Below are 25,111 nucleotides of genomic sequence, written 5' to 3'. Positions count from 1 at the left end.
GAGTGCCTAGACCAGCAAGGACCACTTGCTCAAGGCCAAGCATTCCGAATTTTCCTCCTAGAGTTCAAGTCTAGCAATGGCAAGAGGTGCAATTACAAGATGTACAAGGCACCCTGATAAGAGAATGGGCAACAGAAGGAGATGAGTTCCAAGCAGCCCTTACTCAATGTGACTACATGGACTTAAGGATGGGACACATGCCAAGGATTGGCAATAGAGGCCAGTAGACTAAGTTACTAAGGAAGATAAACAAATTTTCCCTCCCTTATGACGGAACGGGTAAGATGATTGCAAGGGCTTGGGTCCAAAAGTTAGACATATATTTTCATCTAAATCCAATGCCAGAGAAGGATGCCATTAAATTTGCAGCACTACACCTAGAGGGACTAGCACACGAATGGTGGAATCATGGTATGATTACCTTGGGCACAATCAAAGTACTTCCTACATTGATTTTGTTGGGTGGATATTTTGCAACCGACATCTTTGTTAAAATCCAATCGCAAAATAGGATGACCAACCACAGCATGTGAGACAAAGTCTTTCCTACCTTGAAGGGAAGGCTCCCCCTTCTCACTGTTCCTTGGATCAACTCAAGGGAAGCAAGAAGTTGAGAGATTTTGAAAGGATATAGCCAATATTCTTTTCTCTTATCTTTCAAAAACGAATCCACTTACTAGTAGAGCAAGTAATGGACAAGAAGAGACCGCTAACTACACTTCTATCTAAAGTTGTAAACGGTGATATCGATAAACCAACACTAACTCAAAAGCTAGCAGAAAGCATACCAGTTTGGCTCTAAGTCCGGTCTTAATCCATGCGCTTCGAACTCATGATTATATCATTAGATTCAAACTTGGACAAGTATTGTAGATTGTTTGTAATCCAACCAATGAAATGAAAATCATAATTGCTTGAGGACAAGCAATTTCGAGAGGGTAGGATTGTAATATCCCCTCTAAATTTATAATTTAAGGTTAGAACATAATAAATAGAATGAACACCTCATCAATCTATTCATGACAAATTTATATAGAAGAAATTGTAGAGACAATATTTGGACACCATGATGTTGATTCAAATAATTAGATCACCTAAAGATATATAATTTTGATAATATCTAATATTTATTAAATGCATTAGTAATTCTTCCATATATATAATAACTTAGACATTTAATTATATATTTATTATATTAGAACATAAATAGTAAATACATTATGACTAGCATCAAATCTAAAAAAACGACCCAACAAAACCTTGTAATGAAAGGTAACGTCCTCACCAAATCAGCATTAGTCAAATGTGAGCCCCTACATATAAACCTTCGACCCCTACATATAAACCTTCGACCTGGAACAATATGGGACATTTAATTTATATTCAATATAACCATGAGACTAACACCATAACCAGAGACCCAAAGAATGAAAGATATATGTGGAAAGTTGTACATGTCAACAAGGAAAAACATGGAATTCAATCGCACATGTCGTTCAAATGTGGACCAGATCGATCATGAAGAAAATAAACAAGATTAAGAAATAGGAAAGAAAACATGACATTAAGGTTGAAAGGGGGAGTGCCACTGTGTTTGTGCTATGAAGTATCAAATTGTTTCTTTATATCCCATTACAACTCTTCCACCGTGGCGAAGTGGCAGTTTGCAAACCACACATGAATGGGCAAACATAGGAATTATAAATGGAAAGAGTGATGCCACGTGAGAAAAGGTGGCCTCACATATAGGCAAAGACAAAAATGGATATGTAAAACAAATCATTTAATGAGAAGGGAAATTTATGAAGTAAGGCCTCCCTAGTAGCATGACCCCACCATATTATGCAAGGAGACGTAAGTCACTAATTAAGAAAGGTGACAATGACATGGGTTACATACCCGGTCACACACATTAAAAGTATGAAGTTAACCATTTACTTAAAGGGTATCCTATATATCTAATAAATATATTCTATTCATCGTTATAATACAATATGGATTAAAAATATAAATATATTATTTGAAATATTATCAATATTCAACATGATCTCAATAATTATTGAAAGTATTTCTAAATATCTTATAAATGATTATTATATAGAATTGATCTAATATTCTTATAATTGAATAGAGACATTATAAGCATAAGACTTAATCTTCTAAGTATCAAAATATGATTATTTCCATCATCGTCATTATTTGATTTACAATCAGAAAGTTACGTTACCAATGAGGATCTTGTCTAAATCCAAGCAATTGGATCTTTGTCCCAATATAGGGTAGGGGTCAGCGATCTGTGATCCATCGAGATACAGACTTGGGCCTGTAAACTTTGAGGGAATCCATTTGCACATTTGGCATCTAGGCAACTTGGATAACATCTATATCTTTTGGTCCTAAATTCAAATTATATCATCATTTAATAACTAAAATGACGATTATCAACCTTACAATTACAATTACTATCATCTATAATAATGAACCTAGAATGGGGACATTATAGAATCATTGCCATTTGTGAAGATGAAAGTGGGCATAGCATTTCCACTTTTCCCTATTCAAATGAGATACAGTATGATGATGATGATGACAGGGACCAGCAAGAAGTTAGACTCAAGAATTCTGATTTTGCAACAGCAGTTGTATGCCTTTACAAAACCATGAGGAAACAATTTTTCCAAATGAAGCTAAGGATAAACCAAGCGGTACTAGTTCTGGAATTTCATGTGATGATGATCATTTCCTTGGTGGAGGTGTTGATTCAATTGATAACTCTTATAGTGAATCAGAAAGCCTAGAATTGGCTTTGATAAGTGATGAAAGCTCCTACAACTCATCTATAGATTTATCACTAAGTTCTTATGACATGACAGCAATTTACTTATTGGTTGGTGATTTTTTCTTCATCCATACTTCAATTGTTAGTGGCTGCCCTGTGTGGTCTACTGCTAAATTTTCAGATTTAACTTAGCCTACAGGAGTTGTTGAGTCGCATGGCAATTGCAGAGATATAAATGTGTTAGATAGTACACATGAGATCGAATTCTTTCCTATAAATGGAAATAGTGATACCTTCAGCACCATTATTGATACCAGCATATCTTATAACAGAAACACATGGTGCTCTTATGAGCTGATCTTTATGTATATTGGAGATGTTTTTGGCATTGGTGTAGTGATCTGCTTATTCAGTTGGCTGATACAGAAGGATGGTGGATTGATGGACATCTATTTCTACTCCCAGGATTGAGTTGACAGACTGATTTGGGATCCGGGTGTTGACAAGATAGGAGATTTGCCTTTTGGGGATCATAGTGATTAGGTTCTAGGATCATAGTGATTACAAGTTTATAGTGTTTTTGTTGTTTATATGATACTATGTGACATTCTAATCTTAATTCATGCTTCTAGGTTGTGTGTGCACGTATAATTTTAACATGTTTTTGTGCTAAAAAAGCCATACCCCATTTCAAAATTTTGTTGCACCAACGAACCAGTTCTTCAAACTCATATCTGAAAGCAAACCCAAACAGCAACCTAGTTTTAAGTTAAATAACTAGGTGTAGCAAAATAGAAGCAAAGCATGAGCATGATTTGCTTTATTTAATACTTCTTAAGTTTATTAACTTATACATTTTCTAAAATATTAAACAATTACCTTAACACTTATCTGAAAAGTGTTTATTCTATAACATTTGATCTATAGGATTTTGCAGCTTTGATGTTGACCGATTGGAGGATAGTAACCCTAAGAAATCCCCCATAAATCTATTTTTCTACGGCATTTTCCAATCACCAAATTTAGTTGTTATGGCAATTTGCTTTAGAAAATATTGTTAATTTAATGTCTTTCAAACCGTAAAGAACTTTCTCTTAAAAACTGTAATGTTCCAACTACGCAACGCATAGAATGATGGTTGGAGATGTGCCATACACCAAGGAAGTGAAGGCCGTACAGCATAGAGAAGCCCATACGGTGGACTGTATGGTCCGTACGAAAGACAATCGTACATGCAAGGGGGTGCAAAGACCGTACGGAGGATGGGAGAAATCACAATGGCCGTACGTTGGGCTGAATGATGTGTGCAAGCAGGCCGTATGGTGATGACAATACGGTCGTATGATGATGCAACCAAGGCCGTACGGGGATGATAACAGAGTTGTATTGTGATGAAACCAAGGCCGTACGGAGATTTCCAGGAGGGGCAACACAAGGCCGTACGGTATAGGATATGAGCAGCACGGAAAATGACAAGAGGCCACACGAATAGGTATCAAAGACCAAAACGGAATACAACTTCGTTCATACACAAAACATAATAGATCTTGATGAAAACCACACAATGTGAATAATAGTTTCCAAAAGATGATGCTCTGATTTGCCAGATCTGAGCAAAGTATTACAAAAAACGGAATAAGGTGAGGGTTGAATCCCACCGAAACTGGAAAAGCCAAGTAGGGAAGATCTTTCACTTCTAAAATGGCGAACAATCCAGAACTCCAATAGGAATTCGCTATATAAAAAATAATCCCAAAAACATACCTAAAGACTCCCTACAACCCGTGCTTAAATACCCATCGTGAAACTTTCCAAGAGTGTACAAAGATAGCCGACGACGACACAAACTACGAAAAAAAAAAAATGGGTCCGAGATATATTAAATCAATCGGCCCATTAACAATAGTTTGATAATTTATTTATTTTATAACAGGAACATTACAGTCCTCCTGTCCCAAATTTTGCTTGTCCTCAAGCAAATGCAATGCCGGGTGTTGGAGAATGTGCTCGCCCTCCCATGTCACGTCTTCCAATAGCAAGTGTTTCCAACGCACCAAATATTCCTTCACCGTGCGGTTCCGCAGAGTCTTCTCATGTACTTCGATGATCTTGGTCAGTTCCAAGAAGGTTTGTGGCAACCGTGACGTTCTGCCCTATAGCCTTCTTTAGGCATAAAATATGGAAGACATTATGAATACAGCTTCCCTCCGGAAGTTCCAACTCGTACGCAACTTCATCAATGCAACGAACTACACGGTAGGGGCCATAAAATCGTGGCCTCAATTTTTCCTTTCCTTTTTCCTTCAATGAGGATTGCCGATATGGCTAGAGCCTAAGATAGACCAAGTCCCCTACTTCAAAACTCCTCTCTAGTCTGTGTCTATCAGTGTACATCTTTTGTTGATTTTGCACCCGCTGTAAGTTTTCCTTCAAGCCCCTCAGTATGTTCTGTCCCTCCTAAAGCCAGTCTCTTGCCCTTGGTGCGCGACTGTCACCCAGAACTGTGTCGATGAAGGAAAGGGGTTTGTACCTGTACAAAGCTTTGTATGGTGTCATTCCAATGGACATGTGGTACGTGGTATTGTAGCAATACTCCCCTAGATGTATCTATTTGACCCACGCCTATTGTTGTGCCGAAACATAGTTCCGAAGATAATCTTCAAGCCACTTGTTCACAATCTCCATTTGTCTATATGTCTAAGGGTGGTAACTAGTACTTGGTGTCAATTTTGTCCCTGCCAATCGAAATAGTTCCGTCCAAAAGATACTGATAAATTGCTCCTCCCGATCATTGACAATGTTTCGAGGTAACTTGTGCAAACGAAAGACTTCTCTAAAAAACAGATTGGCAACTTGTGCGGCTTGAAAATCTGAGGGGATGACGAAGAAGTGTGCATACTTCGTCAATCTGTCAACCACTACAAAAATACAATGCCTTCCGTTCACCTTGGGAAGCCCTATTATAAAATCCATTGAGATACTTTCCCACTTATGTTCTAGAATCGGCAGAGGTTGCAGTAACTCGGCAGGTAGAGTATGTTCGGATTTGTTCTGCTGGCAGACCGCACACTCTCTTACATACTACAACACATCCCCTTTGAGTCCTTTCCATGAAAACCTCTCCCAGAGACTTCTGTAAGTTTTGAGGAAACCCGGGTGTCTTGCCAAGGGTGAGTCGTGCACTTCCTTCAAGATTTTCTGCTTCAATTTGGATTCCAGCACCAAAAATATCCAATTCTTATAGTAGATGATGTCATCCACTACTCTATACCGATCATCCCAGGCGTTGCCATCCATTAGCTCATAGGCAAATGTGTTTTTGGAGTATTTTACTAACAGATGTGCTTTCCAATCAGCTGAAATCTAGTTTAGCAAGCAGATGGTGGGTTTCTTGGACAAGACATCTGCAACCACATTGTTCTTCCCTTTCACATATTTAATATCAAAATCAAAAGCTTGAACCTTGCTTACCCATTTTTGTTGCCTCTCGTTCAAATCTCATTGCTCCAAAAAATATCTCAAACTATTGTGATATGTGCGGACAACAAACTTGGCACCTACCAGATACTGCTGGGACTTGGTTAGTGCATGTACGATAGCCAACATCTCTTTGTCGTAGATGGAATATAGGCGTTCTGTCTGCGTAAGCTTCCTACTCTCATAAGCTATGGGGTGTCTATCTTGTATCATTACCATGCCAATGTCTTCTCCGAATGCATCACACTCCAAAATGAACAGTCGAGTAAAATCAAGTAATGTCAGTACGGGACAAGTGCTCATTGCCTCTTTCAGTTTATCAAAAGTGAGCTGTGCCTTTTCATTCCACTGGAAAGACCCCTTCCTTGTCAAATCTGTTAAGGGTGCGCTGAGCTGAGAGAAACCCTTCACGAACCTTCGGTAATATCTGCACAGTCCAAAAACTCCTCACAAATCCGTGAGTGATTTCGGGGGAGGCCAATCAAGGATAGCCTGAATCTTCTCCCGGTGCACTTGAACTCCGTATTTACTGACAACATGCCCCAGGTACAATATTTTTGTCATACCGAATTCATACTTGGATTGCTTGGTGAACAAGGACTGCTCCTCCATGATATTTAAGACTTCATTCAGATGCTTCAAGTTCTCTTCCCATATCTTGCTATAAATAAGAAGATCATCAAAAAACACCAATAAGTACTTACACAATTGTTTGTTGAAGATGCGGTTCATGCATGACTAGAATGTAGCAAGTGCATTTGTCAATCCGAACGACATGACCAAAAACTCATAATATCCGTGGTAACAACATAAGGCCATCTTTTCTATGTCTTCCTCCCTCATGCGGATCTAATGGTATCCGGAATGGAGTACTATTTTCAAAAAATAGACTGCGCCATGCAATTCATCCAGCAACTCATCTATCCTTGGAATGGGGTATCTTTTTTCTTTTCTTTTTTGTTTAATGCACAGTAGGCTATACACATGCACATCGTCTCGTCCTTCTTTTTGACTAATACCACCGATGACGCGAAAGGGCTAGAACTGAGATGGATCCACCCTTTCTCTAGCAATTCCTGAATCGTCTTTTCGATCTCATCTTTGAATTTCTTGGGATGGCAATACGGTGTAGTTGTCTAGCACTACGGCGTTGCTTGGTATTAGAGCAATTTGCTATGGGCATGAATCCTCCAACGAATGTTATGCTTAGACTGTCTCTTAGATCATCTTCTTCGACAACTCGACCGACGCAATTTTGTGGAGGCATAGCAATGTTTGCCATTCTATAGTGCATCTGTCCATTGAGTTTGAAGTCGATCTAATGATGAGCCCTCGTCTAGCATTTTAGGTGGGTGTGTTGGGCGCTCTAGCAATTTGTCATGGTGTACTTATCGTGGCTATATGGGAGGTTTGTTACTGAAAACCATTTTTGTCCCTGTCTTTGCTATTCAACCTATCCCCAACAAGCCGCAGAGGAAACTCCAAATGCCGAGTAGATCTCATCCTCTATCAATGTTAATCAACCTAACATCGCAAACCCCATCCATCTGCCATGGACACTCCAAATGCCAAGCCGATCTCATCCTTTGCCAATGTTAATCAACCTAACATCGCAAACCCTTTCCAGCTGCCATGGACACTCCAAATGTCGAGCCGTTGTAGGAGGAATGTCAATGAAAACTTTATCATGTTTACTCAAAATATCCTCGAGCTCATCATCCTGTGGAGGTGTCCATTGTCCTTTTGTAGGTTCCGTCGAGATAAAACAATGTGTTGCCCACGCAATGTCATCATGCCGAAAAATTGCCTCCATTTGATGTATAGAAACTTCCTTCGAACCCTCATTTTCCATTCCACGAAGAACAACCTTCTTGTCATCGACAACAAAAGTGAAAGCCATCCATTTGAAGCTCTGGGTGTATTCATCAAGTGTCTTCATCCACTGTATGCCCAAAATAACCTCCATGTCATCAAAGTCCACTATGAAGAAATCCTCGGTCACTGTGTGATTCGCCATTGTGATACTTAGCTAAGGAACAAGGTGTTTGCAGGGCAAAAGAGTCCCTTTGGCAACCTTGACCTGAAATCCTATGTGTGTGTCCGCAGGTAGACCCCTTCGCTTCACCAGAGACGAGTTTATGAAATTTAAAGTAGCTCTGCTATCTAGCATCACCGTAACCCATTGTCCTTGGAGGGTTCCCCGTACACAAAAAACTGTGCACCTCGAGCTACCGGTTAGGGCAATGGTTCCTTCGCATCGTACCAAAGCAGTAATTCTTTCCGTACAGTTTAAACTGACCATGTTTTGGTTGTCATGAGATTGGTTGTCTTAAACAGGCATTTCTTCTTGTTCGTCCGCATCATCGAACACGACCTCAATGTAATGGTTCTTCCCTTTTCCAAGGTCCCTTGCAATTGAAACATAGTTTCTTCCTTTGGAGTTCCTAACTAGTAGCTTCGTCCAACGACGGCTTCCTGGGTGGAGGTTTATTTTCCCTCAGAAACACTGACGGTTTGGAATGTGAGTAACTTCAAAAGGATGATGCAGATGATGACGCCATACTCCGTGCCTTAATGATAGCCTCCGACAGGGTGGAAGGATTGAACCCTTTTACCCAACCTTTTAGGGGTTCTGTCAGTCCATCCATGAAGAGTACTACCCGTCTTCTTTCGGAAATGTCCGTGACCAAAACAAAGAGTTTCTAAAATTTCGCAATGTACTGATCGACCGATCCCGTTTGCCTCAGCTGTGTCAAATCTTTGAAATTGAGTTTTGTATCTTTACCATCAAATCGGTCTATCAATCTCTCAGAGAATTTTGCATAAGTATTTATTTGATCATGCCCCAATGTGATGGTGTCGTGATGCCACCATTCGTACACGACTCCCTCCAGGTGCAGCGCCGCAAATTTGATTGCTTCTTCTAGCATAGGATTCAGTTGGAAGTAAGTATTGGCCTTCATTACCCACACTTGCGCGGATATGAATCTGGATCCGTCAAATGTAGACAGATTTACTTTGCTCAACTTTCTTCTAAGATCATCGTTAAAATATCATCGATTTCCACCGCTCAAATATTTCATTCTTAGATCTACGTAATCTTTGTAGGATATGTCTTCTTCAAAATTTGCATTCTTCCAATCTTCTCTCAATTGTTCTTGCATCTCTTCAAATGTTGGTTGTTTCACTCCGTGATGTGCCTCCGTCCATAGGGGAAAAGATGGCATAGAAGGTCAAGAGCGTGCGAGATGAGGGTTTGATTTACTCGACACCGAGTCTGCGCTGTGACCATCTTGTTCTCCGGATATTTTATTGTCCGCCAATTTTTTGAGAGTTTCTTCCATGAGTCGTTGAGTATCAGTGATCTGTGTCTAATTCCTGGCGAGTTCCTTCAGTAGTGCTATGAGTTCGGCACCTGTCGGTTCCAGTTTGGCTACCATTCGATCAATGAAATTTGTCCTTGTCTTCTGGCTATAAACTCTCATTCACTGTCCACAGGCTGGTAGGATCGAAGCACTCTAATACCATTGCAATGTTCCAACCACACAACGGCTCTTAACAATCCTAACACCTATACAAGATTCTGGAGAATAGCACGGTACAATTGGAATTTGGAGTACAGACGCCAAATTGGAACAAAGCAGATGAGATGGGGGTTGTACGGTGTCTTAGTGGTAGTACGGAATGATGGTTGGAGATGTGTTGTACACCAAGGAAGTGAAGGTCGTACGGCATAGAAAAGCCCGTATGGTGGACTATATGGTCTGTACGGTAGACAACCATACATGCAGGGTGGTGCAAAGACCATACGGAGGGTGGGGAAAATCACAATGGCCGTACGTTGGGCAGAATGATGTGTGCAAGCAAGCCATACGGTGATGCAAACCAGGCCATACAATGATGACAATAAGGTCGTATAGTGATGCAAACAAGGCTGTACAGAGATAATAACAAAGCTATATGGTGATGTAACCAAGGCTGTACGGTATAGGATATGAGCAACACGGAAAATGACAGGAGGCCACACAGATGGGTATCAGAGACCAAAATGGAATACAACTTCGTTCATACACAAAACACAATAGATCTTGATGAAAACCACACAATGCGAATAATTAATTGTCGAAAGATGATGCTCCGATTTGCCAAATCCGAGCGAAGTATTACAGACAACGGAATAGGGTGAGAGTTGAATCCCACCGAAACCGGAAAAGCCAAGTAGGGAAGACCTTTCACTTCCAAAATGGCAAACAATCTAGAACTCCAATAGGAATTCGCAGTATAAAAAATAATCCCAAAAACATACCTAATGACTCCCTACAAGCTGTGCTTAAATACCCGTTGGGAAACTTTCTGAGGGTGTACAAAGATAGCCGACGGCGAGACAAACTACGAAAACAAAATAAAAATGGGTCCGAGATATATTAAATCAATCGGCCCATTAACAATAGTTTGATAATTTATTTATTTTATAACGGGAACATTACAAAAACTTTCCACGTTGTGTCCAATGGGAATCAAGCCTCAAATATCTTTGTATAGTAATTTTGTTTCGACACTCATAGATCTCTATTTTCAATTGCCATGATAATTTGCCTAAAATAATAATGTTAATCTAATATCTTCCAAATCATAAAGAGAAATTTCCCAAAAACTTGCCTCATAGTGTCAAGTCAAATTTAAAACATCTCTAGAAAGTGATTTTGATCCAGCTCTAATGGATCTCTTGATTTAATTGTTTTCATCAATGCCAAGTCTAGTGGAACGTGTTATTCTAGCAAGAATCTAAACATTACTTTTGCCTGTCTCTTGAATGTTGCTCCTTACTATTATACACTATCTTTTTATAGGTTCTAATAAAAGATTCTTATGATGACATTGAATGTTGTTTCCTCCATATTAAAAATTTGCAAGCTTTCTTTTTATTCACATTATATGTGTTTTCCTTAATCAATTGATGAGTTGAACACAAAAGAAAGAACAATGAAAGAATAACAGAAACGATCAGTACTAGTTTAGTGGTAAATCCTCAACCCATTGCAAAATTCAAAACAAATATTAGGCTAGCTCATTATAGTGGTACCAAAACATTAGGGTGTATAAGGACTCAAATTGATTCTAAAGTTATTTCTCATTCCAATCGGGCAGGTCAAAGTACCAGTAGATGACTGCTTTAGAGGCAGCATATTATATTTTTAAGCATTATTGACAAACCTTGTAAACAAATGTCAACTGCAGGCGCAGAGGTTAATGATGTCATCTATTTACAGTTTATGTTTCTATATAAAATTATATTGGAAATTGGCTGACTAAGAGTTTCTATCTTATTTGTTTAATCAATGAATTTTCTAATTCTCAGGAGGTACAATCAAACCCATCTATAGCATGATACTTGCAGAAACCATCAGGAAAAGACTTGGATACATATTAAATTGTAATATCACTGTTTTGACACCTATTGAAGTATGCTTAACCAGTGTTATATGCTTTTGGAGCTGATATGCGGTTGAAATACAATGACAAATGTAGAGAGCAATTATAAGGTACTATCTAATTTAGTGTTTTGAGTATTTGTCAAAAACCAAAAAGTTCTCATTTATTAAGTTTGTCAATTCTAAAATAGGGGCTCCCACCAAATAGTTTTGAAGATAAAAGGAACACTTGTAAGTGTGAATATAATCTGAAAGTGCAAACGAGGAAATACAGAACAGCAATAATAAAATCAACTAAATACCAAAGCACAAAGTGACACAAGTATTTATAGTGGTTCACCAATTTGGCGACTCCACTTTCTGCAGGGAAAGCCTCTTATTAACTCTCGTATTTGTTTGTACATCACATCTGTAGCTTCAGAAAGCAAATTACATTAACTACATACCTCGAATCATACATATTTATAAAGTCTCTCATAGAATTGAAGAAACACTCATTTGAAGGGAAAGATAATAAATTAGAATAACAAAATAAAAGATTGTTGGGCTTCTCACACCCAACAAAATCCCACTTGAAGTCCAATTGTTGTAATGCGAGAAACTCCCCTACTTCGCCCCTATTGTTATTTCTTTTCAATGCCGAGAGAAGCTTGGCAAAACTCGAACTTCTCTCGTGGAACAACCTTTGTAAGTGCATCAGCTGGATTCTCTTTGGTGGCAATCGTCACTACTTGAAGTTTGCCCTCCACAAGTGCAATTTGAATGAAGTGGAAATGCACTCCAATGTGCTTAGTCCGGCTACCGAAAACAGTGTTCTTGGCTAGGTCAATAGCACTTCTATCACAAAACAAAACAGAATCTTGTTGAGGAAAATCAAAATCACCAAATAAACATTGCAACCAAATCATCTCTTTTGCCCATTCGCTGAGAGCAATGTATTCAGCTTCGATTAAAGAAAGTGAGACTACTTGTTGCAACTTTGATGACCAACTAATCCTACTCCAGCAAATGTAAATGCATAACCAGTAGTAGACCTTCTATTGTCTAAGTTTTTTATGCAGGAGCATCCTGGGTGTAAGAGCAATCTTGCATCACCAAAAATATTTTTATTTTCAGCCTTTTCTATTTTAATAAAGACTAGTAGATAGGGTGGTTACTATTTATGGGAACTTCCTATTTTTAGTAAGTTTGTCATAAGAGCTCGGAATGTTCTCATTTTCTACATCAAGGTTCATTTTAGACTTATAAGCCTACCATAAAAATATCATTGCTCCAATTTAAGTATCGGAGAAGTTATTGCAGATTTTCAGTGGAAAAATTTGCAGAAAAATCTTCAGACTCACCATTGGAGGCCTTAGAGTGCCCGGATGAAGTCCGAAAGCTCCACGAAAGGGCCCTTACTCCACTTTTTGCTTGCAAATCAAGAGTCGGCGTTTCTGAAAAGTGGTTATAATAGCCAATTGGAGCAACGATTCAAGAGTTATGGCCTTCCAAAGTTGGGCTACCCAAAATATCTAAAACAATTGTCAAAGATGTATCTAGCCGACTCTATATGTATTGTTAGGGTCTAACAGCCCTAGGTATTACGTTTCAATGTCTAGAACCTTCCCAGGCGGCATAAAATTGCTTATTTAAGAAAGGCCTGAACATTGTATAGGACAACTCTGAGTGGTAGTTCGCAATTTAGTCTTGCAGATTACTGTAATGAAGATGCCCATGTGGGTTAGCATATTGTACTAGTGAATTCTGTAATTCCGCATTTGCAACGATAATAAGAAGTCCATATATTGTTCTCGCATTTGTTGTTGTTTTTTTATTTTTGTTATGTATTTATGGTATTAAGGGGAGCACCCTTCATCACATGGTATCAAAGCCAGGTTTCTTGAGTGTGTGGATAGATCGCCGACTATAAGGCAAATCGCACCAAGACCGTGGTTTAGGCTAAGCATGTAGACAGATCGTCGATTGTGAGGCAGTTTGCACTAGGGTTTTAGCGAAAGCACGAAGAGAGCGTGGCAGAAGAGTTGTAGGTGTTATACCTGAGGGTTGTAGAGCCCTCCAAAGACAAATGCAAGCATTGGAAGAACAAACGCGCAGAAAAATAAATCTTGTCATAAGAGATAAAAGTGAGGGTGAGGAAGAAGAAGAAGAAAATGCCAAACCAAAGGCAGTTCTAAACCCAGAGGAAGAGAGGCTTCTTAAGGCCATCTCCAAGATTGGAAAAAGATCTAAGTTTGAGGTTCCCACATTTTTGGAAAATCTTAACTCAGAGGAGTTGATTGATTGGATGAATGAACTGGAGGAGTACTTTGATTATGAAGATATTGATGATCCTAATAGGATCAAGTTTGCGACAACGAAATTGAAAGGACATGCAAAGATCTGGTGGCAAGAGGTTTAGTTGGAGTGAAATAGAAAAGGAAAGGACAAAATCACCAGATGGGATCGAATGATAGCTAAACTAAAGCGACAATTCATTCCCGTGGATTATGAGCTTGATCTGTTGAAAAAAATGCAAGGGTTGAAGCAAGCGGGAAAATCTATTCAAGAGTATACCGAAGAGTTCTACCAAGTTCAACCGGCCATGCAGAAGCTGAGAAGGAGAAAGTGTCTTGTTATCTTAATGGGTTAAGGTCAAGTATTCAGGACGAGCTAAGTTTGGTTCGAATGACCAGTATTGAGGAGGCATACCAGTTTTCCCTAAGAGTTGAGGAGAAGTTGAACAAGAAGTTTGACAACAAGAATAGTGGAAGAGGTCACGATGGAAGATCGGACGATCTTATGGTGGCCATAATGATGATCAAAAGAACAAGGATGAGGCTGGAAGTAGCAGTCAGAACCAGCAGGGAAACAATTCCAATCATTTCCATGATCAAAACAATAGAGATCAAAGAAGAGACAAAGGACAAGGATCTGGGAGAGGAGGATTCTGTGGGAAATGTTTTCACTATGGAGAAGGGCATAGAGCATTTGAATGTTCCCAGTGCTAAGGAAGGACAAATGGAAGAATAGAAGGCCAGGCCAGAGTTGCGCATGTTGATGAAGATGTCAGATCATCACATTCTAAAGATGTTGAAAGAGGAGAAATCCTAGTTAAAAAAAGAGTCCTACTAAGTGGTGAGAATGAACCTAATCAAAGGAGTTCATTTCGCACAAGGTGCAGATCTAAATATAAGTGTTGTGATGTGATCATTGATGGTGGAAGTACTAACAATCTAGTGTTAGAAGCAATGCTCACCAAGTTGAAGCTAACGAAAAAGAAACACCCACATTCATACCGTATTGCTTGGGTGCAAGATGACCACAAGGTCAAGGTCAATGAGCAATGCTTAGTGAAATTCAAGATTGGAAGCTACCAGGATGAGGTACTATGTGATATCATACCTATGGACATATGTCATACGTTGTTGGGTAGGCCGTGGTAGCTTGACAGGCATGCTATACACAATGGGTGAGCAAATACCTACACTCTGACCAAGGATGGAGTGAAGCATAAGTTGAAGCTGTTGAAGGAGAAATAAGAAAAGGTATGTAGTGCTGCCATTATATGTTTTGTTGATGGAAAAGAGTTTCTCAAATGTATGAAGCATGAGCATATGTGTTTAGCTATAATTCCAAAAGACAGTAAAGAAGAAGTAGAGGAGGTACCTACAGAAGTTGCAGATATGTTGGGAGAATTTTCTGATATTGTATTAGATAATGTACCCAATGGATTGCCCCCAATGAGGAAGATCAGTCACCAAATGGATTTGGTTCCAGAAGCCAGTTTGCCAAACAAGGCAGCGCACATAATGACACCAACAGAAAGTGACGAGTTGATCAGACAAGTCCATGAGTTGTTGCAAAAGGGGTTGATTCGAGAGAGTCTGAGTTTATATGCTATACTAGCCGTATTAGCACCAAAGAAGAATGGAGAATGGAGGATGTGTACAGATTCTCGCGCTATCAACAAGATCACAATCAAGTACAGATTTCCATTGCCAAGGATGGATGATATTATGGACTGATAGAGTATTTCACAAAGATAGATCTGAAGAGTGGGTACTGTCAAATTCGTATCAAAGAAGGTGATTAGTGGAAGATTGCTTTCAAGACAAAAGAAGGACTGTACGAGTGGTTAGTCGTGCCTTTTGGGCTAAATAATGCACAAGCACTTTCATGCGGCTCATGAATGAGGTACTGAAGGAGTTTCTGGGTAAGTTTATCATTGTTTACCTAGATGATATTTTGATCTTTAGCAAGACATTGGACGAGCACTTGATCTATATTCGCAAGGTATTTGATAAGTTGAGGGAAGAAAAGTTGCTAATAAACCCGAAGAAGTGCAGTTTTGTAAAAGAGTTGGTGTACCTAGAATTTGTTGTCTCAGTAGAAGGTCTGAAAATAAACCCAGAGAAAGTGAAGGCTATCCTTGAATGGCGTACTCCAAAAAGTGCGATAGAGGTAAGATCTTTTCATGGACTAACTAGTTTTTACAGAAACTTCATAAAAGATTTTAGCAGTATTTGTGGACCCTTGACTGAAACAATGAGACGGGATAGGAAAGAATTTAAGTGGATTGTAGGAGCAAATAAGAGTTTTAATCTATTGAAACAAAAAGTTACTAAGCAACCTGTTTTAGCACTTCCTAATTTTAACAAAGTGTTTCAAGTAGACTGTGATGCTCGTGGTACTGCAATAGGAGTTGTTTTGAGCCAAGAAGGTAGACTTGTTGCTTATTTTAGTGAAAAGTTGAATGATGCAAAAAGAAAATATTCTATTTATGATCAGAAATTTTATGCTATAGTTCAAGCATTGAAGAAGTGGAGACACTATCTTCTTCCTAAAGAGTTTGTTTTGTATACTGGTCATCAAGCTTTGCAATATTTGAATAGTTAAAGAAAATTTAACCAAAGGCATTTGAAGTGGGTTGAGTTTTTGCAGAGTTATACATTTGTTTTGAAACACAGGAGTGGGAAGTCTAACAAAGTTGCAGATGCTCTCAGTAGAAAACAACTTTTGCTGACAGAAATGCAAATAGAGGTGGTTGGATTCAAAAAACTTAGTACTTTGTATCCTGATGATCCTAATTTTGGTGAAGCATGGAAGGCTTGTACTGAAACAGTTACATTTGACAGGACAAAGTGGTTGGATTTCATGATCCAAGATAGTATGTTGTTCAAAGGAAGCCAATTGTGCATTCCAAGAAGTTCAATGAGAGAGAATCTCATCAAGGAGAAGCATAGCTGAGGATTGATTGGACATTTTGGAAGAGATAAGATCATTGCTTTGGTCGCTGAGAATTATTACTGGCCACAACTGCAGCAAGATGTGAACAAGTTTGTACAGAGTTGCAAAGTATGTCAAATGGCAAAAGGAGTGAAGTAGAATACAAGGTTGTATCAGCCATTCCCTATACCAAAGAAGCCATGGGAGGATGTCAACATGAATTTTGTTCTTGGATTACCAAGGACACAACGAGGCCATAATTCTATTCTTGTGGTGGTTGACAGGTTTTCAAAGATGGCACATTTTATTCCTTGCACGAAGACTAGTGATGTTGTTCATGTGGTAGAGTTCTTTTTCAGAGAAGTGATAAGACTGCATGGTCTACCAAAGAGTATAGTTTAAGATCGAGATACCAAATTTGTTGGGTATTTCTGGCGTACATTATGGAAGAAATTGAAGATGGAGTTGAAGTTCAGTTCATCGCATTATCCACAGACTAATGGACAAATAGAAGTGGTGAATAGGAGTTTGGAAAATTTACTGAGATGTTTGGTTGGAGAAAAGCCAAAAGGATGAGATATGATTTTACCGCAAGCGAAATTTGCATATAATAATTCTGTCAACAAGAGTACTGGTAAATCACCATTCCAAATTGTATATGGGAGTACTTCAAGAAATGCTTTTAAATTGACAAGGTTGGATAAAGGAGACGTAAGTAGTGCTGAAGCAGAAGAATTTGCTGAACATTTGAAGAACATCCATGAGGAGGTGAGGAAGCACATCATAGAGATGAATACACAGTACAAGGCTAAGGCAGATGTGAAAAGGAGGTAGAAGGAATTTCAAATTGGAGATGAAGTCATGGTTCATTTGTGAAAGGAGAGTTTTCCAGTGGGTACATATAATAAGTTGAAGATGAAGAAGTTTGGAACATGCAAGATGGTGAAAAGGCAAGATTTTGGAAATGCTTATAAAGTGGAGTTGTCTGCTAAATTGAATATTTCACCAGTATTTAATATTTCAAATTTGACAGGGTATTATGAAGGAGGAGATGGAGATGAAGTTGTAGAAGCACAATGGAGTATTCCAACAGCTAGTTCGGCTACAAAGGAGATTAAGGAGATATTGGATAGTCGTGTTGGTAAAAGTACAAGAAACAAAACTTATGAGGAATACCTGGTCAGATGGAAAGGTGTTTACCACATAGATTAATTGATTAATGCACACAGACAATGAGTAAGAACAGCAACAGCAATGCTTCGTTTATTATCCGCATATGCCAAGAGATTACATACAGAGTATAAGATGATTTACAATTATCCCAAATGGGGTATAAATACTTCCTGTCGAACCTTCCCGAAGGGGTCCATCAACTACATAACAATCCTAATCTACCCGTCGGCTACAAAATCTTTACCGACAACATGAGCCCGTCGGCTACATAGTTTCTACCGTTGACAAAAGGGAGGCCTGTAGAGGATTCATCATGGCTAGCAAGGGAGGAGGTTAACCGTCTTGGTTTTCCTCTAAACACCTGAAACGTGATGGAGTCACTTCTCAAATTACCTCGTGTGTCTGATGTAAGAGCACCCTGGGTGTAAGAGCTATCTTGCATCACCCAAAAATATTTTTATTTTCAGTGTTTTCTATTTTAATAAGGACTAGTAGACAAGGTGGTTATTATTTATGGGAACTTGTTATTTTTAGTAAGTTTGTTATACAAGCTCAAAATGTTCTCATTTTCTACATGAAGGTTCATTTTAGAGTTATAAGCCTACCATAAAAGTATCATTGCTCAAGCTTAAGTATCGAAGAAGTTATTGCAGATTTTCGATGGAAAAATTTGCAGAAAAATTTTTAGGCTCACCGTTGGAGACCTTAGAGTGCCCGAATGAGGTCCAAAAACTTAATGCAAAGGCGTTTGAGCCATTCCAAGCTTGTAGATCAGGAGCTGGCATTTTCGAAAAGTGGTCATGATAGCCAATCGGAGCAACGATTCGAGAGTTATGGCCTTCCAAAGTTGGGCTATCTGAAATATCTAAAATAATTGTCAAAGATGTATTTGGCCGACTCTATATGTATTATTAGAGTCTGTCGGCCCTAAGTATTAAGTTTCAATGTCTAGAACCTTCCCGGGCGGCATAAAATTGTCTATTTAAAAAAGGCCCAAACATTGTCTAGAACAGCTTTGGGTGGTAGTTCGCAACTTAGTCTTGCAGATTACTGTAATGAAGGTGCCTATGTGGGTTAGCATATTGTACAAGTGAATTCTATAATTTCGCATTTGTAGTGATAATAAGAAGTCAATATTTTATTCTCGCATTTGTTGTTGTTTCTTTGTTTCTATTATGTATCTATGGTATTAAGGAGAGCACCCTTCATCAGTTTCTAGCCATATCAGAATCAGTAAATTCCTTTAGAGATGCACCCTTGCCACCAAAATACAACAAAAACTCATAAGTACCTTTGAGATACCTCAAGATCTACTTGACTACATCCCAATGTTGTTTACCCAGATTACTCATAAATCTGCTTATGACTCCCACTCCTTGAGCAGTATTCACAAATCCACTTCATATAAGAGTCAGTAACTAACATATCATCAACTTAGAGCAAAAGAAGAACAAAACTGCCATTAGGAAACTTCTTGTAATATATATACATGGATCAAATTCACAACGAACAAAATTATTGTCAGTCATAAAGTTATCAAACTTGAAGTACTACTACCTCGTGGCTTGCTTGAGCCCATATTAACTCTTTTTCAATCTACAGTATAGGTGTTCTTGTCCATTTTTCACAAATCCCTCAAGTTGCATCATATAAATATCTTCACTTAAATCACCATGAAGAAAAACAGTTTTAACATCAAATTGTTCAAGTTCAAGGTTGTAAATAGCTACTAAGCCAAGAATAGCACAAATGGTAGTCATTTTGACTATGGGTGATTAGATTTCATTGAAATCAATTTCCTTTTGCAGATCAAAGCCTTTTACAACTAGCCTAGCTTTGTATCTTTTGTGACCTTGATCTTCATCTTTTAACCCAAAAAACCATCGATTTTTTCAAAGCTTAATGGGTTGGTGGTAATGCAGCTAATTCCCAAGTATTATTTGACACTAAGGAATCCATTCCATCTAGCGTAGTATAGCCGCCTTCCATTTGTCACAATCAATGGCTTTGCAGGCAATTTCAAAATTTTCAGACTCTATTTGATCTAAGAGCAAAAGCTCTGCTTTTCCCTCTTCGGAATAGAGTAGCTCATAATCAGAGAATTTTGCAGGAAGTTTTCTTTGTCTTGTTGACCTCCACAATACAAAAACATTCTTTGTCTTCTAAGTATTAACATTTTTTTGTTTCCCTTGCTCCTTATCTGAGACTTCATGAATGCCAACCTTGGAATTTTAAACAAATTCCCATGCTCTATTCACTACCCTTTATAATCAAATTATGTTGCAAACAGATGTCATTGGCTCCTTGAGCTTTGCCATAGTTGTCAATATTAATAGAGTGTGTATTCAGCAAGGGAAATGATCAATTGGGACTAGGAACCCACATTGTATCCCAATGATCATGTTGTGTGTGATGAGGTAAAAGTAGGTTTGACTAGATGAACCACAATGAACCACGTCCTCCAATCGTGCGGGTATGCCAATCATTTCTGAAGATTGTGGCAATGCAAAGCTACTCCTTAGGACAGTTGAGGGGAATGCTTTGCGCCAAACACCCTATTGCTATGGTCATCATTTAACATTGCATTTTATTGTTTACTGATTTGCTCACAATGAGCTTCTTGCGTGGCATCCAAACCAGCAATCATTTGGATAGACTATTTGACAAAGGAATGAATTCTAAACAGCGTTGTTAAAAGCAAAGAATTTCTCTGTGAACTGCTCTTTAGATCCAAGTTATGTGTTATTTGATTGAACCGTTCTTCCCTGTGATTAGTGATGGAAGAATATGGTGCACCCAATGATTTGAATTGTCTTTGTTGCAATACCTTGCTTAGAGTTTGTTTTCTAATTATCTAGTGATTATTCAAAGCACCAAGAGCATTTTCCAAATGATCTTTCTTGAATTGATTTTGGTGTGGATTATTTTGAATTTCTCTATTACCCTCATCTCATGTGCTGGAGATCGAATCTTCTGCACCAATATTCCACATATTGCTAGTGGATGAAGAAGAAACAAGAGTAGGGGCTAGCACTGATGTAGGGGGAAATAAATTGTGGAATGCATATGTCTGCATATGTCTGCATATTGCTATGGTATCCCTATGAATTAGTATTTTCATAAATTGAAAATGGAGCATACTCGTTTACTGATGTTTCCTCGAGCTTGAAACGCTGGAAATACCTTTTCATTAAAGACAACATCTCTGCTTCGAACAATCTTCTTTGCCACTGGATCCCAAATTCTAAAACTAAATTGGTCTTCTCCATAACCCACAAAGATACTTCTTTGAGATTTAGGACTAATCTTTGTCCTCTTTTCTTTTGGGACATGAACATATGCTTCAAATCCAAATACCCATATGTAAGAATAAGAAATTCTCTTACCCAACCATTCTTCTTCCGGAATGCCAAAATCCAACCGGCATGGACTTTGATTCATCAAATAAATTATTGTTACATGCCTCGGCCTAGAATTCTTTGCCCAAATCGACATTGGAAAGCATGCATCGGCTCTCTCAAGGAGTGTTCAATTCGTCCTCTCGGCTGCTCCATTTTCTTAAGGAGTGAAAGGAACTATTTTAATTTTGCGGATACCATTATCCATGCAAAAAGTATCAAATTCTAAAGAGCAAAATTCACTGCCATTATCGGTTTGCAAACATTTGATCTTATGACCAATATGATTTTCAACTAATGCTTCGAAAAATTTTAACTTACTGAATACTTCAGATTTACTATTAAGCGTAAAAATCCACACTTTACGTGTGCAATCATCAAGAAATATAACACAATAATTTTCTCCTCCAATGGAGGCTACCTCAATAGAACCAAATACATTGGAGTTGGCCAGCGCTAATGGTGTATTCTTCTTTTATGTTAAGACTTTAAGAAGTTGACCCGCTTTTGTTTGCCATAAAAACAATGTTGACAAAATTGCAAATCAATAGATTTTAGCCCTAGTAGTTGTTCCCTCTCATGCATAACATCAAGGCCTTTCTTGCTCATGTGACCAAGCCTTTGATGCCATAGTTTGGAGTTTTTGTCCACAACTGTCATGGCTGCTCCCACTCTTCACCAATGTTTTCTACAATATACAAACTACCAACTTTGTCTCCCTTTGCAACTACCATGGAACCTTTGGTTACTTTCCAGGTGTCGGTTAGAGTAGTAAGAAAGCATTGTGTGTAGAGCTCACTTACCAAAATCAGATTTCTTTTTAATTTTAGAACATGGCGCATATTTGTCAACAACCATTTATCGCCTCCTTTTAATGACAACAAAATATCACCTTTATCAATAATTTCATATGGTTTATTGTCTCCTAAATATAACTCTCAAAACTTACCTTCTTGATACCTTGTGAAGTATCTAGTATATGGGGAAGCATGGAATGAAGCGTAAAAATCCAACACCCGAGAATTCAAAATAGTCCTACTTGCTGATAGTATCAAGACACCATCATTCTTGTTATAGGTTGTATTTGCTTCGTTGTCCCGCACTCTTTCTTGTGCTCTCTAGTAATTTCTACAATCTTTCTTGACATGGCTGGCTTTGTCACAAAACCAGCAATCACCATATCTCCCTCTTGACTACAATCTCCTTACTAATTTGGATCTCCTATAATGGTTATATCTACCTCTATTGTGGCTCCTGCCTCTATCCTCAATGCTTACCACTGTTAAAGCTTCACCGGATGAGGATTCTTAATTCCTTCTCCTCATGTCCTCCCTGAGAAGAGTAGCTACCACATCATCATAAACTAACTTATTCTTACCAGAAACCAAAGTGCTTACCACTATCACCACACCATCCCAACTATTTGGTAAAGAACATAATAAAAGGACAGTCTTGTCCTCATTGCCTTGATTCATGCCAACCAAATTGGCTTGGCTTACTACAGTATTCAATTCATTGATGTGGTTGGACAAAGTGGTTCCTACTAAAATCTTCAGCTTATAGAGGTTCTTCATGATGAAGACTTTATTCGCTGATGATGTCATTTCATAAATGACTTTAAGCTTGCCCCACATGGCTTTTGTTGAAATTTTATTTGCAACATTGAATTGAACATTTTTGAGCAGTGAGAGAAAAATTGTTGCCATTGCCTTACAGTCAAGTGTATCCCAATCTTCATCTCTCATTGAAGATGGTTTCTTTGTTTCTCCCCCAAGTGCAAGTGCAATATCTTGCTTTATCAGCAATAGCTGCATCTGTACTTCCCATAAAACCGAAATTTTTTCCAGAGAATTTCTGCACCTTCAATTTTTCCCTGACTTTGGAATTTCAACCACCGAAATTATGCCCAACAAATCTAGCTTGCTCTAATACTAATTGTGAAGATAATTTGAAAGTGGAGACGAGAAAATACAAAACAGCAATAATAAAATCAACTAAATACTTGAGCACAAAGTGACACAAGATTTTTAGTGGTTCACCAATTTGGCTACTCCACTTTCTGCAGGAAGAATCTCTTGTTATTAAGTCTCATATTTGTTTGTACATCACAGCTATAGCAAAGAAAATTGCAATAATTGCATACCTCCTATCATACATATTTATTATGTCTCTCATAGAATTGCAGAGCCACTCATTTGGAGGGAAAGATAATAAATTGGAATAAGAAAATAAAAGGCTGTTGGGCTTACACACCCAACAGTAAGAATATGACCCAGCTTCAAAACCCAACTGCCGCATAACAAGGTTGTACTGTACATTCTAAGAACATTAACCAGTTTCATAACCCAACTAATGTTTCACGAGGTTGCGCCGTAAATAACGCAGTAAATTGCTTATCTGTCCAAGTTTTAAAATGGTGTAAATGAGAGCTTACTCTACACAACCCAAACTGTTGAAGAACAACTTACAATCTGGACCAACAAGCAGATGGTAATTCAGTTAGTAGCTCCCATGGTAATGAGAACTAATAGATTGGAATCCTCTTACGTCAATAAAAATCAAGGCATAAGGGTACAGGGAAAATTTAATCCAAACACGGTGGGAGGTAATCTGACAGAGAATCTCCTGTAGAACACGTAGATAGGAGGGAGCAGTTGAGAGGAAATTGGAGCTGACCTGAACATGACCAGGGGATTTGAATATTCTGCGCACAGAAAATTCTGTCTTCCTGGTGGGTTCTTCTGCCCTGAAGCTGTGCAACTTGGCAATTTCCCGTTAATTTCTTTTCCTTCCACTCATCATTCGGAGTCTTTCTACAACTCCTCTTATGTTGTTGCTTGTTTTGTTGGAGAGTATTGAAGCATTTTGAAGGAACGTGTATGGTAGGAATTTTTGTAACGTCGTCGTAGGTCATCACAGATCGAGATTGAGATTTATGATTACCATTTACAGCCAAACCGCAGAAACACAGGTACAGGAAAAACATTTTCCGATGAGAAATCTCTGAAATATGAAATCGAGCAGCCATGAAAATTTCTTCTAAAATGAGAGTTTTGGAGAGAAACTAAGTCATGTATATGTGCGTATCTACAGAGACGCGGTCAATATAATTGTTTCTTTGAATTTATATCCCTTTCATTTCTTTTAAATGGACATAGGTAATCACTAAGGTTCCTACAAAAGTAAATCTTGAGGTTTAATATACATCATGATCAAATAGATGTGTCAAATTTTAGTTACTTGAAATTATTAGATTAATCAATCAAATCAAAGAATTTAAAAGTTTGTAGGGAACTTATAATGTGTATGTTTATTTTTTCATTTTTTCTTATTTTATAAATGACATTTTGTATTCATTCTATTGATCTCTACTATTTTTGGTAGGGAGAAAAATTAATTTTCTTTAATAAAAATACACTTTTTTTCTCCAACAACAATAATGACATACATTAATGATAAATTTATCTTTTTAGTTTTTGCCATGGGCACGAATACTTATGCATTCATGTAAGTGTTAATATGACATTAACACTGACCAATCAAATCAAAGAATTTAAAACATTATATGAAACTTGAAATATTTATATCTTTTTATAATTTTTCATTATTTTATATATTACATTTTTCATTCATTCTATTGGTCC

At 38.1% G+C, this 25,111-nt stretch overlaps 1 protein-coding gene across 2 annotated transcripts in view; it reads right to left on the bottom strand.

Moving 5' to 3' along the window:
• LOC149534744 (uncharacterized) overlaps positions 1-24,568 on the bottom strand; it is a 335,389-nt gene extending 310,821 nt beyond the window's left edge. For both annotated transcript variants that reach the window (XM_089807850.1, XM_089807851.1), the window contains exon 1: positions 24,144-24,568. In XM_089807850.1, coding sequence (XP_089663976.1) covers positions 24,144-24,495 — 352 coding nt within the window. In that variant the 5' untranslated portion in view covers positions 24,496-24,568. The remainder of the gene's footprint in view (positions 1-24,143) is intronic.
• Between the last annotated feature and the right edge of the window lie 543 nt (positions 24,569-25,111).

This window comes from Cupressus sempervirens, chromosome 10, assembly GCF_028749045.1.
Source record: "Cupressus sempervirens isolate cs-2001-9-10 chromosome 10, ASM2874904v1, whole genome shotgun sequence".
NCBI lineage: Eukaryota > Viridiplantae > Streptophyta > Pinopsida > Cupressales > Cupressaceae > Cupressus > Cupressus sempervirens.
Note: the sequence above shows the minus strand (reverse complement) of the source record. Positions and strands in the feature narration are given on the sequence as shown.